Raw genomic sequence first — 14,988 nt, forward strand, 5'->3', positions numbered from 1 at the left:
TAAAGTGTTACCAAAAATTCTTGGAACCTCAGATACAAACCAATAGGCCAGTCAATCTAATCCAAAAAGACAAAAAAAAATGCAACAGAAATGTCTCATAGTTTTTTATTGGTCCTAATACCCTCCTGAATCATATACTAAAAGTCTACCGCTGTAAATCGAGTGAAACATATTTTTTTCGAGATTAATGGCCAAAGATGTGCTCAACACTCTAAGTAGAATAGGGGAACATTTTCAATTAATAGCTATCACTATGAAACTTCTCTAGTTCATTAGTGACATCATACCAAAGAAAAAAATGTATTACAAGTTTTTGAGATGTTATGTTTATATGCAAATTAGGCATTTATTCATAAAATGTACCATAATCTGCATATTACTGAACACACAATCTGAAAATTGGATGAAGCCAGATTAAAAATGTATTGTTTCATTATGTTGAGAGAATACAGAAAGACAAAATTAAAGAAGAGACTGTGGCTATGTTTCTCTATCATCCCATACCATTTGGTATGAAAAGTAGAAAATATCAGGCTATTGAAAATATATCAACATAACTCCTCCCTAATCACACACAAAATACAGATAGGAAGAAATATGTAATGAATAGTTTATGTAAGTGTTACTGAAGTGGATATTTCTCCTCCACAGTGTATGGAAACATACTTTTGAGAAAACAAAAGATTATTATAATAATAATAATAATCTTTATTTATATAGCACTTTTCAAAACAAAGTTACAAAGTGCTGTAATTATAGTGAAAGGGAATAAATTTTTCAGCAGAAACTACTATTAACAGACAAGTCATTGATATTGAAATCTGTAAATAGACAATGGGTACCCAAAACCACAATTCAAGAGACAGATGTAGAGAAAGAGAAAGCCCAGTAGGCACTTTAATATACAAAATAGGAGGTAGGCCATAACACTTTTTTTTCTTCCAGGCTTACAGTATTAGAAAGAAATAAAACCACCAACTATGTTTATGTAAACAAATAAAGGCCAGGAAATTAGACCATTATCAAAAGAGAAAATAACCATTATTATCCACTGTGGCACGGCCGTAAAATCCACTTATAGATTTGACTCTGTGGCAACAACAAAAAAAGTTCAATCCATACTATGGATAGGACCAATAAAAGCTATGATACATTTCTGTTGCAATTTTTTTTGTCTTTTTTGGCTAGATTGACTGGCCTATAAGTGTTTTTCTTTTTCAAATGAACATGTCCCTCAAATTCACTGACTGCATATGGAAAAATAAAGGGATCATAACCGAGCTGAATTGACTATCAGTCAGTTTGAGAAAGCTGCTTTTGTGCATTCTGTTTACATCTCCTTTCATCCTCTTTTTTATAAACAGGTGGTCTTGATGAGGCTCTCTACACCATCATCAATACATGCCGGGAACAAGACATTCCCTTTGTTTTTGCTCTTTCTAGGAAGGCTCTGGGTCGGTGTGTGAACAAAGCAGTTCCTGTCAGTCTTGTTGGCATATTCAACTATGATGGAGCACAGGTGATTATAGCATCCTTATGGAGAAGCTATTATCTTATGAATGAATGATGACTATACATGACAATAGCTTAAAGTAGCTTTATTTTTGGAATCTGATCCTTTATCATACCTGTTCATTCGTACTCATCGCTCGACTTATCGTGACTAAACTCAAGATGGCGGCGAACGATAAACTTCCTGAAGGTACTGTCTGTATAAACTACCAGTGCTTTTTCAAAGTTCTCAATGTTTTGTTTTAAATGTCAGGGCCCTCGGAAGTCTACCAATGAAGTGTAGAGCTACTTTGAGCCTCGTAAATGGTGTAAAACAGTGATTTATTTGCATGGCTAGCCCGATGCCCGAGGCACCCCCATTGAAAACCTGTTCGTAGCATCGGCTAACTAGCACCAGATTTCGGAGTGCAGAGGACAAGCCGAGATGAGCTATGAGACAAAAGTTCACACTTGGTATCATGTTTCAACACACTTTAGGTCAATATCACATCGAACTTCGGAACACTCGGTGAGTTGCACAGTTTTGAAAACGAACGTTAAGGGTTGTTTTAGGACATGTTTGACTAGCCTACTACAGTATGCCCATTGCCAGCCACCCTGAGAAGTGAAAAGGCGATTCAAAACGAGTCAGAAAAGTCGAGACAGGACCAATCGTCAAAATTTCGGTGTCCACCACTCTAGTTCATCCAAAACAAACCAGAAAAGGGCCTTAAAGTGCTAAAAACCGGAATTTTCCTTTAAGCAAACATGTTATCCCTTCCTATTCAAATTGTCAAAGCATTCAAAGTTGGCTGACATGACAAACACATTTCATACATTTGATTTCAAGTCGCCAGCAGATGTCAATTCCCAGGCTTTGTTTAATCAGGCAAAAATACAGTTGGGTGCAAAAGTTTGCATCCCAACTGAAATATTAAAAGATCTAAAACATAGTAATGTATTTACATTTTTACAAATGTTTCTTAATCATCAAAAGATGCTTAAACTTTTGGCCTTAATGGAAATTCCTGTTCCGGTCTGTATAGGACCTCTATCATAAGATGATTGAGCTATCATCTGAAGCAAGAAAGGCCTATGATGATATGGTTGCAAGCTTGGAGGAAAAATCCCAAGACCAGCTAGCAAACATTACTGAACCAGCCAGTAATCCATCGCCAGAGGAGTCCTCTGCTTCACCATGTGCTGAGGAGCCAGCATACAGTAAGTCATAATGAGATGATGTAATGTCCTTTTCTTGTCTTCTGCAACTTTTTATTAGCGAACAAGAAGCTGATGGCGAGACTTGCTATAGAGAGATTTGGACACAAAATTAATTGGAATACATAATATACAATAATATCCTGATTTTTAGCATCTTATTTGTAAGGTGCTTTATGGTCTAGAATACACATTGGCAACATACGGGCCACTACTTCAATCTGGTCCGCAGCACCTTTAGGACGACAAAAAGCACTTGCCACTGTGTTCTGTGTGCAGATTTTATAGCCTAAATGTAGCCTACTGCTATAAACATATAATCTATAATCTATATATCTTTGCTAATCTAACAAAGGGCGCTGTCTGTGATTGAAAAATTCCTAAATGCCAGGTTTAATGGTAGCGCTTGCAATGCAGAACAGTCTGTGAAATTTAATTGGATATGGCAAGTAAGAGAAAAGTTAATTGTGAACTTAACGTGTGTAATAAAGAAGATATCTAAATGTTTTGTGATCAAAGAACACAATCACAAAATCAATACCGTTCAATTCCCCAAGAACTTATTGCTGTCTGCAAAGAATACAAAGTAACCGACATTTCAATATCTCAGCATGCTAAGAATTAAGAATGCCAGTGGAAAGTCCATTGCAGTAGTCAACCCTGCTGGTGATAAATGCATGATGAGTTTTTCTAAATTATGTTTTGACATCATCCCTCTAAGTTTGGCAATATTTTTGAGGTGGTAAAAAGCTGATTTATTACACGGCTCTGCATAATGCTGAAGAACGCTTCATTCACTTGAATGGGCCTTCCCAACGTTCGGTGGTCTGCTAATTCTCGATAACAGACCGTTGCTAAGTATAACAGACCGTTGTCAAGGAAAATGGGTTTTGTGCTTCTGATTCACGTCTTTCATATCACTACGCAAGGACTGGAACTTCATTCAAAAGTGAAAGCAGACGGTTGATCAGCTTTGTTCTAAAGAATATTTGATTCAAGTTCAGCGTGTGCTGTTGCGAACTATTTGTTTCTCAGCAAAAGCCACGATGAAACAGTAACAAATAGGCTATAGCCTAGGCTATGTAGGCTAAAGAGTCATATTGTGGGGAGTTAGGGAAAGGAAGGGAAATAGGTCCCTTCAGGGCAGAACAAGACCCCTCCGCTGTGCGTCGCCCTGTCGGGACCTATTTCCCGATAATGACCGGTGTTCTATACATTATCCCTTACTTAGTTATCGCTTTCATGTGGCTGTTGAAATTTAGATCACTGTCAATTAATACACCAAGATTTTTAACAGTATTCTTTGCTTTCAACCATTTTGTGTCAACAGTGGCAACCCTAAGTCTTCCTCCTTTTTACCAAATATAATTACTATATAATTACAGTTTTTTCTTTGTTCAGTTGAAGAAAATGTTGAGACATCAGGTGTTGATTTGTTCCATACACTGACAGAGATTCAAGGGGACCATAGAGATTCAAGGGGACCATAGTCGTTTGGCGAACTAATAACAGTAATGTTCTCCATTGAAACTAAACCAGTGCAAGTGGCACACACTTGATGGATAGTGTGTAATGATTTATTTATTTATTTATTTTTAATCAAATTTCAAAATATGTGTAGTGGGCTTGAGGCAACACAATGTATTCTTCAGTAATATAGCTGATATAATCAAATAAAAAAAAACTCCATATAGTCTATATTCATTATCTTTGACATGACATGGCCTTTTTTTGGTCCAATGTGTCAAAGATAGGTAAATTATAAAAAAATATATCAAAAACTATGGTGATATTGTTCAGAAAATGCTGTTTTATATGAACATACAGAGCATTCATGGGATTAATCTTCCATTTTTTCACAATTTTCAGCCAAACCAGAAAAAGCTCATATGGCGTGACTGTCCCAGTCACATTTCACAAATTTTGATTTTGAATAAAAACAAGAAAATGAATTCATTTTCTGTTTATTCAATCATATATTGATAACCCAGATGCCTACTTGTGAGTCTGCTTGACTAAAAGTTCAGGCATAATATTGTGAAGCCACCCTTAACTAAAACACTTTGTCCCAGAAATGGATATCATATGGTGTGACGCCATATTACTTTTTTTAAACGGGCAATTGTTTGGAGACCTTTGGGGAGTAGGGGTCCTCCTTCTTTCAGGAGGAAGAACAACACCTCAGAAGGACACTGAAAGTTACAAGGTGAGTTTTCTCTCTTCATGTTTTCAAAAAAATCAAGTATATCCGGCACTCCTGCTTCAGTTCCCTTTTGCACTGTCTTTTGGTGTGACGCATTTTACGCAAAAATGCCCAAATAAAATTACTTTTCAGTCAATATTAACTTTAAAACTATATTGTCATATTGCAGTTAGCATGTTTTTAGGATGTTAGCATAAAAGCACATTGCTTAATGTCATGCTAAGTACATGAAACCTCATATGGTGTGACCCCATATCATATAGTGTGACCGGGTTTTCTCGTCACACCATATGATTTATTTGTCACACTGTATGATAGAAACTGCATTTTCCTGCATAAATAATGTTTTTTCATACATATGTTTAACTCATAATTAAGTGTAATGTATATTTTTACATATTTAACATGATTTAACATTTATTATTTAAGATGTGCAACTATTGCATGTATTGCGAATCACACACACATAAAACACAGAAATCACCCCCACACACACTCACTCTACAGCCTTGGAAACAAAAGATACATATTTGACATTCTAAATATCAATAGTAGTCTGAGAAAATAAATTCTGGTGTTAAAGAAAACAGTAATATTAATGTTGTCTTTAGCACTATAAGTAATTGCAACAATTTAATCTGATTATAATGCAGAAAAACGTTTTACATTATCTGAATAAATTGTTGAATTTGTCTTTTAACAGATATACAGAGAATAAACTCAAAGGGGAACTACAAACATTCAGATTGAAGCCCACCATTGAGAAGAGAAAAACTCAGGGAACCCAAGAGCTATACAATATTTGGTGGCATTCTGTTTTTCATACTTGTGATTTCTAAAAGTGAACCTTTACATGATATACCTGTCTTAAACTGTCTTTTGTTGCTTGTGAAATACATATAATACACATTTTTGTATTAACAGATTGTTTTGTGGTGTTATTTATCATATGGCGTGACACCATATCATTTGGTGTGACATCAAGAAATTATGAAAATAAAAAGGCTTTTGGGGTCTATATCATACAAATCTCAATGGAACAGATAGAAAATAGGGTCAGCAAAAGTCACAAGCATTTTCTTTCTTTTATATCAAGGTATGTCAAAATGAATATGACGTTTATTGAAAGATTGAGGACATATGCCTTACTCTGTGTATTGATGAAAAAATATACTGTAAAATGTAATAAATTTGCACAAGGAAATGCTAGATCTTGATGAAGTAATGATAGAAGATTATAATACATTGCTCACATTAAAAACAAAATACCCCATTATAATTTTACAAACAATAACTTTCATGTCACACCATATGACAATTTTATTCACTACCACAACTAATTAGTGAATAAATATGAATTTCAACACAAAATCTAAAAGACCATACATATTTTAGGGAATGGAAGGGTCAGTACAACAGGGGCCTGTACTACGAAGGGAGCTTAACCTACCCAGATGTAACCCAGGGTTACTTTGTTAAACAGGGGTTGACAAAACCTGGTTATCTTAAGTGGTGTTAATCGGTACTACGACGCTGATTATGAAGTTGATTTGTTGAGCCGGGGTTAACCTCATTGGAGTTTGTGCGCGTTCACATAAAAGGGGCGGGTTGCAGCGCAAATCACCACTTTCAGTGATGACGCGTTCACCTTATTTTACGGATGAGGAATGCAAAATTATTATGACAAGTTATAAGGGAATTAAAACCCACTTTACGACAAAAATCAAATACGTCTGCAGTGAACAAAGCAAGGCAAGGCTGTTGGCAACGTATTGCAGATCGGGTAGCCTAAATGCCTAAAAGTAAAGTTTTATTTCCACATGTTCTTCAAATACGGAGGATTAATAGCTTGCGGAATTTATTTAATGAGTTGAAATAATTAAATTGCCTATTTTGAGTTCATAGAAATGCCTACAGATGCAACACAATTTAGAAGTGGGCATATAGATTACAGTAATAAGGATAATTGAATGTTTACATTGACTGATTTAGTGTATGCCTAATCCTGTGAACATTTCAGATGCAACACCATTGCCAAACGCACATGGCAGCAGGTGAAAATGAAACAAACACATTATTCAGAATAGTGGTTTATATAGTCATAGCTTGCATTAATATTTCTTAATTATGAAAACATGTAGGCTAGGTCTAGTATGCTGGATTCTGGTGCTGTGGAAATGTGTAGCCTTTATGTGCAGGGTACAGTAATATGACATTCAATTCAACAAGTTTGTTAAAATGGTGATTTTAATTTATTAGGCCTACTGTAGGCTATGTCCGAATTATTTTAGGCTATTCTTGCTCAGATGTTCAGCATACTGTAGGCTAGGCTTAGGCTATGTCCGATTTATTTTAGGACATACAGTAGGCCTAGGCTATTCTTGCTCAGATGTTCAGCATAACCGATTAGATGGAATACATGAATGCTCACATAAGGGCATTGCTATGGGGTCACATTAGAGATTTTTGCCTAGATCATCTGACTAAGATAACGAATTCCCTCGGCAGACAATCTATATCTTCATAGATAATATATATATATATATATATATATATATATATATAAATATATATAGTCTATATATGGCGGTTTCTAAAACCCCTCGCCCTGCGAAGAGAGCCCCTCACGATTTGCACTCCAATGTCGTATGGATCATCCAGGTACGCCGACATGTCTCGGGAGAAATTGTTAGTGGAGGGGTGGTACTTATAAAGGGTGTGGTTAACGGAAACCTCGGGTTAACCAAGAACATAACCTGCTCGGAGCAGGTTTGAGATGCAGCGTAAATTGCCATGGCAGCATACCTCGGTTAAAACCTATCCACCTTTCATAGTACGGGTTAATCGGGAAGTTACGCCACACGTGATCAAGTTACTCTCGAAGTTACCCAGATAAGCCAGTAACCCCGCTTCGTAGTACAGGCCCCAGGACTAAATAATTTACATGCCTAATATCTGAATTTTTTTTCAAAAACCTTTTTTTGGCCTAAAACGTCAACCACCCATGTGCAAAATACGCATAGTCCAGTCCAATCATCTATTAGTAAGATAGGAGGTCTAAGATAAGATAGGACACAGCCATGAGTTTAGGAATTGCTTCTGTAATAGGAAGATAAGATTTTTCCTATCTTTGAAACTTAAGTTAAGATAGGACAAGCAGTTAGGATATATTTCTGTAATGAGGCCCCTGAAGTCCAAATCACATCACCATTCATGCAATTATCAGCATTGTAAAATTCTGAATTTCTACTGTTCTACAAAAAACAGCATGGCCAGTAAAGCTTGTATTTCTCTTCCAGTTGGCATGCTAGTTTAAGGTTAAACTTATATGCCTGTGTGCCAAATCTTTTTTTTTGTCAGTGACACTGTGGAAGAAGATGCTTGAAAAGGGACACTGTGACCTATCGCTGGACAGAGATGAGAGGTTTGCCAGTATCAACACTGAAGATTTAGAGCCCTTGAATGAAAGTATGACTACTTGTTTACTGCCAGACACCAGATAAACTAGCTGTAAAAACTATGATGAACCTTGTGTGCCTCAGAATGTTTGAATAATGCAGATAATATGATTTAGTAACCAAAATACACACTCAGACATAAGTAGATGTGAAAGCACTGCATTCATGAGAGACTGTGATTATTGTAAAGAATTTAATGTGTTTATATTTAGATTGTAAATCTGTTAAAAGTGTAATAAAGTACAAGGAATACCTTGAAGATTGCCTTGACATTTTAGATAATGTATAGAGAAATGGGAATGCTGTGAAGTCTTTTTATTGTCTCCCATTCAACTGGGACATACAGTATTGCAAGTCTTTTTAGAAAGCAGATTGGGCCATGTTTAATATACAAGTAGATCTAAAAAATAATAATATTGTGGAAGATTGAAACTTTCATATATTTTAGATTAAATAAACATAGTGGATTATTTCAAACCTCTTTTTTCCAGTATCTCTAAATATTAATATAAAGAATGTATATGTATCTTTATTAATAATCAGGATTAAAAAACAAAAGGCATGACATATTTATATAAATGAATCAAATATATTACAGATTCACTTTTTTAAAATAAATTACAAAAATAAAAAATAAACTTTTTTTACAATATTTTAATTTCTTGAGATGCACTTGTAACATTTAACATTTCATCTCATTATTTAAAAAAAATTCAGCCTGAGAAAGTATTGGCCAATGACCACCATCATTCCCTTGATAAGTTATTCAATCAGTTCCTATCAAGATTATCTCTCTTTAAATGTACCATATTGTGTATAATAGACATTTCACATTTTTAAAATCTAGATTTTATGCACCCCCTTCTTCAAGCGAAGTATATGGCTATATGATTACTTTCTAGACTAAGATTTGCAGTGAATGAATAACCATGATTCTGTAAAAGTGATTTAAATGCAATCTGACTATAACCTTGTTTACATGGAAATTAGTTTTTTGTCATTCCGATTATAAACTGTTCCGATTAAAAAATGTGTGGCGTCTGAAGTAGGCCCTACATTAATCCGAATGACCGTATACATGGGTGTTCATTCGGAAAAGGAGCGGACTAGGCCTACACCACCTCTTTCATTCCGATTAAAATTCTGATCGGATCAGGAATTTCATTCCGTTTGAGGTGTTTATATGACCCTTTTTATTCCGATTGAGCCGTTATTCCGTTTCTAATCGGAATAGAAGTGTTCATGTAAACGTGGTAATAATGATCACAAGCTTTTCCTTGTTGATATGTGTCTACTCTTAGTCTTATTTGTACAAGCCGTTTATATGCATTACAGTGATGCAAATTTATATACTAATCAGATTGTTGGACTCCAGTGTAGGCCCTATTGCTAAACTTGATAGTTAGGAAACGAAGGAGTGCGCGCACATCACAGGAGTGCAGGTGCTGGACCAAAAAAATTAACTGAGAAGAAATAATAAAGGTCCGCACACTGATTAAAGCTCCCAAACGTGTCCGAAATGTCGTGCTAAATAAATCCAGGTTTGGGAGCTTTAATCAGTGTGCAGACCTTTATTAAACTTGATAGTTAACCAAAGGTGTTCCTGCTTTTTTTGGTCACCACTAACTAAATTTTTTTGTGGGGGGCGGTAACCTTTCCGAACCTCTTAACCGTCTGTATAGGCCTACTACGTGCACAGAGCAGCCACACATTTTTGGCAGATGTGGCGTTTAGAGGATTTGCATCTGAACTCTTGCACTAACTGTAAAAGTTAAATCTTCGTCTACAATAAATATATGTTTGCTGCACTTCTGAAACGATTTGAGAAGATGTTAACGCTCAAATTTAAGTCTAATTTCACTGCTGGGTATGCCTGTGGAAGTCATAAAATGGAAATGCGTCAATGGGCTCCTTTCCAGACATTTAAAAATTTGCCAACAGGTTTGTCTGAGTTCACCTTAAGCTAGTTCATGATACCATGCCCCAAGATAGCCAGGGTCTTTGCAGAGAAAAACAGCCCCACAGACCCTTCACTATACAGTAGGCATGGGGCTCTATTCAGTATAGTTATTCTCCCATGTATGCCAAATATGGCCAAAGCCTCAATTTGTATTTCTTCTGACCATAAAACATGGTTCCAGGCAAAGTCCCAGTAGCATCTAGTAAACTAGCTGGCAAGGCTTTTCCCTTGGCATGCCTTGGAAATAATCTATTATGGAGTTTTATCCCTCAATGTGCCTGGTGACAAAACATGGGTCCTTGACCAACCAATTTCTCACAGCTCCAGTTGATGTGATATGAATCCCTGAATTTGAAATTCTCTTGAATTTTGCGTATTCTCTTGTCTTTTTCATTTTGAAGAATACAGTAACAAGGGCATTTTTTCTCTGAGGCAACATAAAGTCTTTCAAAGTTCATTAACACTGACTATAAATAAAAATGGAAATTATAAATGAAAAAAGCTGGTTACCGGGTTCCTACACAGTATGGAAAAGTATTGCATTTGATTTTAATATTTTCCAGGTCTGGATAAGTATGGAAAAAATAGCAGAGAATATGGCAAAATATTTGTTTCCAGACTATTGCATCTAAAGCAGTGATCTTCAACCGGGGGTCCACGATCCCGAGGGGGTCCCCGGAGGTATTGCAGGAGGTCCGCCAAATTATTCCATCTGTAGCATTTTTTTCCTTTTCCAAAAATTAAACACGTCCAATAGGTTAAACATAAAGAACGTAGAAAATATGTTTTCTATTCATTGATATAATAACACATAGGCTACTCGTGAGTCTTCATGCAATCATGTGATCACCGTGGGAACATGCACAATTTAGCTTCCCTGCGTCAAAATTCCCAGAATAGACAAGCTCTGTCTCTGTAACACTCACAATGGTCAGGCTATGAGAGATTTCATTTCCCCCTCCTTAAAGGCTGTGTTGCAGGGTTCATTTTCCAACGTATTTGAACAATTTGCTTGTTGGTAATAAACATTTAAACTGTTATCCATTGTATTTGATGTTGTTGGGTATCACAAAATAGAACAGAATACGAAAAAGCCGGTACTATTTTACAGCGTTTTGAAGTGATTCTCCTTTCCCCCACAATGCATTGCATTACGTCACCTTGGGGAGACCCTTGAGAGTAACGAGAGAGGAGTAAAGAGAGAGTTCAGCAGTAGATAGATTACATATATAAATAGATAAAGATAGCCTATATATGTATATAGACAGGTAGATAGATAGCTAGATAGATCATGTCATATGCTGGGTGCGGGATGAGCTCCTCGACCAGCGGCCAAAACACACTCGCTTCCCTAGTTACAGCAGCTCTCCACCGCAGTTTCCATCGGGACGGCACAGCCCACACAAGCATCTGCCAAACTGCGACTTGCCCTTATTATCTCCCTCTTTCGTAAGCCGTACCCTGACTGAATGAATGTAAAACATACCCTCCAAAACGAGACCTCCCGAAATTCAGAAAAAATGTCTAAATTGATATCAGGCAACGTTATTACCATTGGTAGATCATAGGGTAGCTGTAATGAAATGCATTGAAATAAACTAGAAAAGCATTTCCTGAAGGAAATACAGTGCATGAAAATGCAAAAATATGATGAGTTTATATGGTTAAATGATTTGCTTGGTAGATAAGGTTTAATATAGTTGGAATGACTGAACAGTTAAATAGGTGGATAATTGAAATGGTTAAATTATTTAGGTAGATAGTTGACGATAACTATGCTAACTAGCATGCTAACTATGCTAACCATGTTACTTAGCTAACTTAGCTAATCATTTTTAGCAGTTTTGTTAAAAATGCTAATGATAGCAATGCTAACATGCTAATTATGTTAACCATGTTACTTAGCTAATCATTTTTAGCAGTTTTGTTGAAAATGCTAATAATGTTAGCAATGCTAACATGCTAACCATGCTAACTAGCTACAGTGGGTAGGAGTCATAGTTGATGACAAGTAACAGTTACAATAGCTGAACAGTTAAAAAGTTCAGTAGTTTAAAGAGCTAAATTGTTTAACAGTGAAATATTGTAGTGAGGACTTACTTTGAAACAGTTTTTGGCAGAGGAAGCAGTTGAACAGGGTGTGTAGTCTTAATAGAGCCAGTTTGTATGCTTAAAGCCTGAGACTGGCAGTTGATCCAGGTGGCCGGAACCAAATAGAGAGTTGCGACATCTCCATTGACGCTAATGTTCCATTTTTTTCCAACAATGGCGGCTAATGGAAGCCTCAAATAGTTCCCAGAAGTTAACAATTAATAATAGCAGCAGTGCAGTTACAGCAGTATAGACTGTTTGTAGCCAACATTTCAGACTCAGATTTACATTATTGGCTCATCCAAATAATAATAATAACAGTGATAACAGTAATAGTAGTAAAGTAATAGTATTAATAACCTAATTATAATAACTATTTATGTATCGACTATGACAGCTTTTCTACTGCTCAGTTTTTATCAGTTCCTTATCAAATAAATTAAAAGAGGCTGAAGCCCAATAAAAATTTGCCACACATAATAACCTAATACAAGATAAACCTTGCCTATCCCATTTCAATTCAATTAGGCAGCACTAGGCTACACCATGAACAAGCTGTCATTAAGTTTTTTGGTTTGTAGCCTACAACTTTTATGAAGTGACGTGTCTTGGGCATTTAGCTTATCGTCATGTCAACATAGTTGTAACGTTATGCGCAATGCTCATCTAGGCTATGGAAGTGGTTTAATTTTAAAAAGGGCAGCAAAAGTGGGATAAAGTGCAACTGCTTCCCCAAAACAGTTCCTCCATAACTGTGGATTTAATCGTTTGATATGTGGGTAACTTTCAGTGGACTAAACACATAAAAGGTAAGATTTTGTTATCACAAAGCTAGCTGGTTCGTTAAATATGGCGAAGCGTATTTAAAGCCAACTTTGTACTTGCAGCAGTGAAGCTGAGTTTGTTGTTAACATTGTTGGTAACGTAAACATTTCTTCAGTTAGGAGCAGGGCTGGGGTTTTTTTAAATAATTTTTTTGAATTCATTTTAATTGGCAAAAGCTAGCCTAATATGCATGAGAACCTAGATTTGAGGGAGCTGCAGCTGTTAGCATCAGCACGGTCATAGTAACACAGCAGGGCACACTAGCCCAGTGATGAAGGATCGTGTAAAATCCCCATCCCCAGAAAGTTTCAAACCAAGCTTGCGCTCATATGATGCATGATCACTGATCAAATTGCTATTTTCTGACACGATGCACAACCATTCCCAGGTGCTCACCTGTCTGAATAAGCTCTTTAGCCTAGCATCTTAATGCTGTTCACAGCACGGTGAATGACAAACGATGACTAAATGCTGTTCATGTTTATGAGTTCATAGCCTGGTTATTTATCGAAGGACTTACATGTCACATTTTATATTTTATTATGATCACTCGCATTACCATGGGGTTAGTGTGTAGGTAATGCCACGGTTAACTTAACATGCCCACCATCAGTGTTGGGCAAGTTACTTCAAAATCGTAATGTACTATGCATTACTTATTACTGTCATTTCAAAGTAATTTGTTACATTATAATATTACTTTCTCTGAATTGTAAGGCATTACACTACTATTGCATTACTTTTAAGTTACTTTCACCAAAATATCTAGAAATATGGATTTGCCATTCTAAATGCAGTTTATTACGCTCAATGCAGCTTGCTCTTCCAATGGAGGGAGATGTGGTATACAGTAGCATAATGACTGAGCTAGGCTTAAGGCAACAGTAGAATGCAATAGGCGCAGTGCTCATAACAATCATAGTCAGACTTTTGTCAAAAACCGACAAAAGGTCAAAGTCTGGTAAATTGTGATAGAAATACTGTAACTTTAAGGCCTAGGCCTACTCATTAAAATCAATAGAGAGCCTACTATATAGTAAATCAAAGCTTAAAGGAACCATATGTAAGATTGTGGCCAAAACAGGTACTACAATCACTTTCAAATTACTGTAGAGCGGTGTATCCCCTTCCCCTCCCCTCTGACTGGCAGAGTTGGCAACCGGATGACGAAACACTACTGACTTTGTGATTAGTAGATAGGTGGAGGGTGGCGCATTAGGCCAAAACACAACATGACAACATCAACATCAGTTGAGGGCTACAACTTCACTTTTTAAATGACAATATCCTGGCCAGACTACTGTTGTCAGTGATATAAGTATTTGAAATGAACATGATTTCTTAATGTCTAGTGACATATCAGGGCAATTTTATGATTAATTGAAATACATTTTTTACATATGGTTCCTTTAATAAAGACATGTCAAGATGGTGGCCTGCTGGCCATTTCGGTGCCCTAAGTGAGTGGCTTTGAGTGAGTGACATTTAAATGATAAGAGCATTGATCTTTAAGTTGTCATAATGCCCTTTTGCCAGCTCTTGTTTACAAGCCTTATTTGTTTGAGTTACATTGATAGCACAATATTAACAATAATATGCACAATGTTAAGTTGTTTTAAGCAACCTTCATTGCTTTGGTAATGGAAGTATGCAATGACATGTTGCTTCACATTTGGTTTTGCGAATACAAGTGAATTATGAGCCTGGTATCCACCTAGCTATCTGAATGGAATGCGTTTCAG

General features: G+C 36.3%; 1 protein-coding gene across 1 annotated transcript in view; it reads left to right on the forward strand.

Annotated features, from left to right (window-relative positions):
• The window catches only part of LOC143106734 (selenocysteine insertion sequence-binding protein 2-like), an 83,795-nt gene extending 75,125 nt beyond the window's left edge, over window positions 1–8,670 (forward strand). Inside the window, exons 14-16 of the mRNA XM_076271181.1 lie at window positions 1,365–1,519; window positions 2,538–2,712; window positions 8,273–8,670. Of these exons, the coding sequence (XP_076127296.1) occupies window positions 1,365–1,519; window positions 2,538–2,712; window positions 8,273–8,415 (473 nt within the window). The 3' untranslated portion in view covers window positions 8,416–8,670. The remainder of the gene's footprint in view (window positions 1–1,364; window positions 1,520–2,537; window positions 2,713–8,272) is intronic.
• The last annotated feature ends 6,318 nt before the right edge of the window (window positions 8,671–14,988 follow it).

The sequence above is a fragment of the Alosa pseudoharengus genome, unplaced genomic scaffold (assembly GCF_046254945.1).
Source record: "Alosa pseudoharengus isolate Yale_2024_CS ecotype anadromous, Long Island Sound unplaced genomic scaffold, YU_APseudo_1.1 YU_APseudo_1.1_scf_6, whole genome shotgun sequence".
Classification (NCBI taxonomy): Eukaryota; Metazoa; Chordata; class Actinopteri; order Clupeiformes; family Clupeidae; genus Alosa; species Alosa pseudoharengus.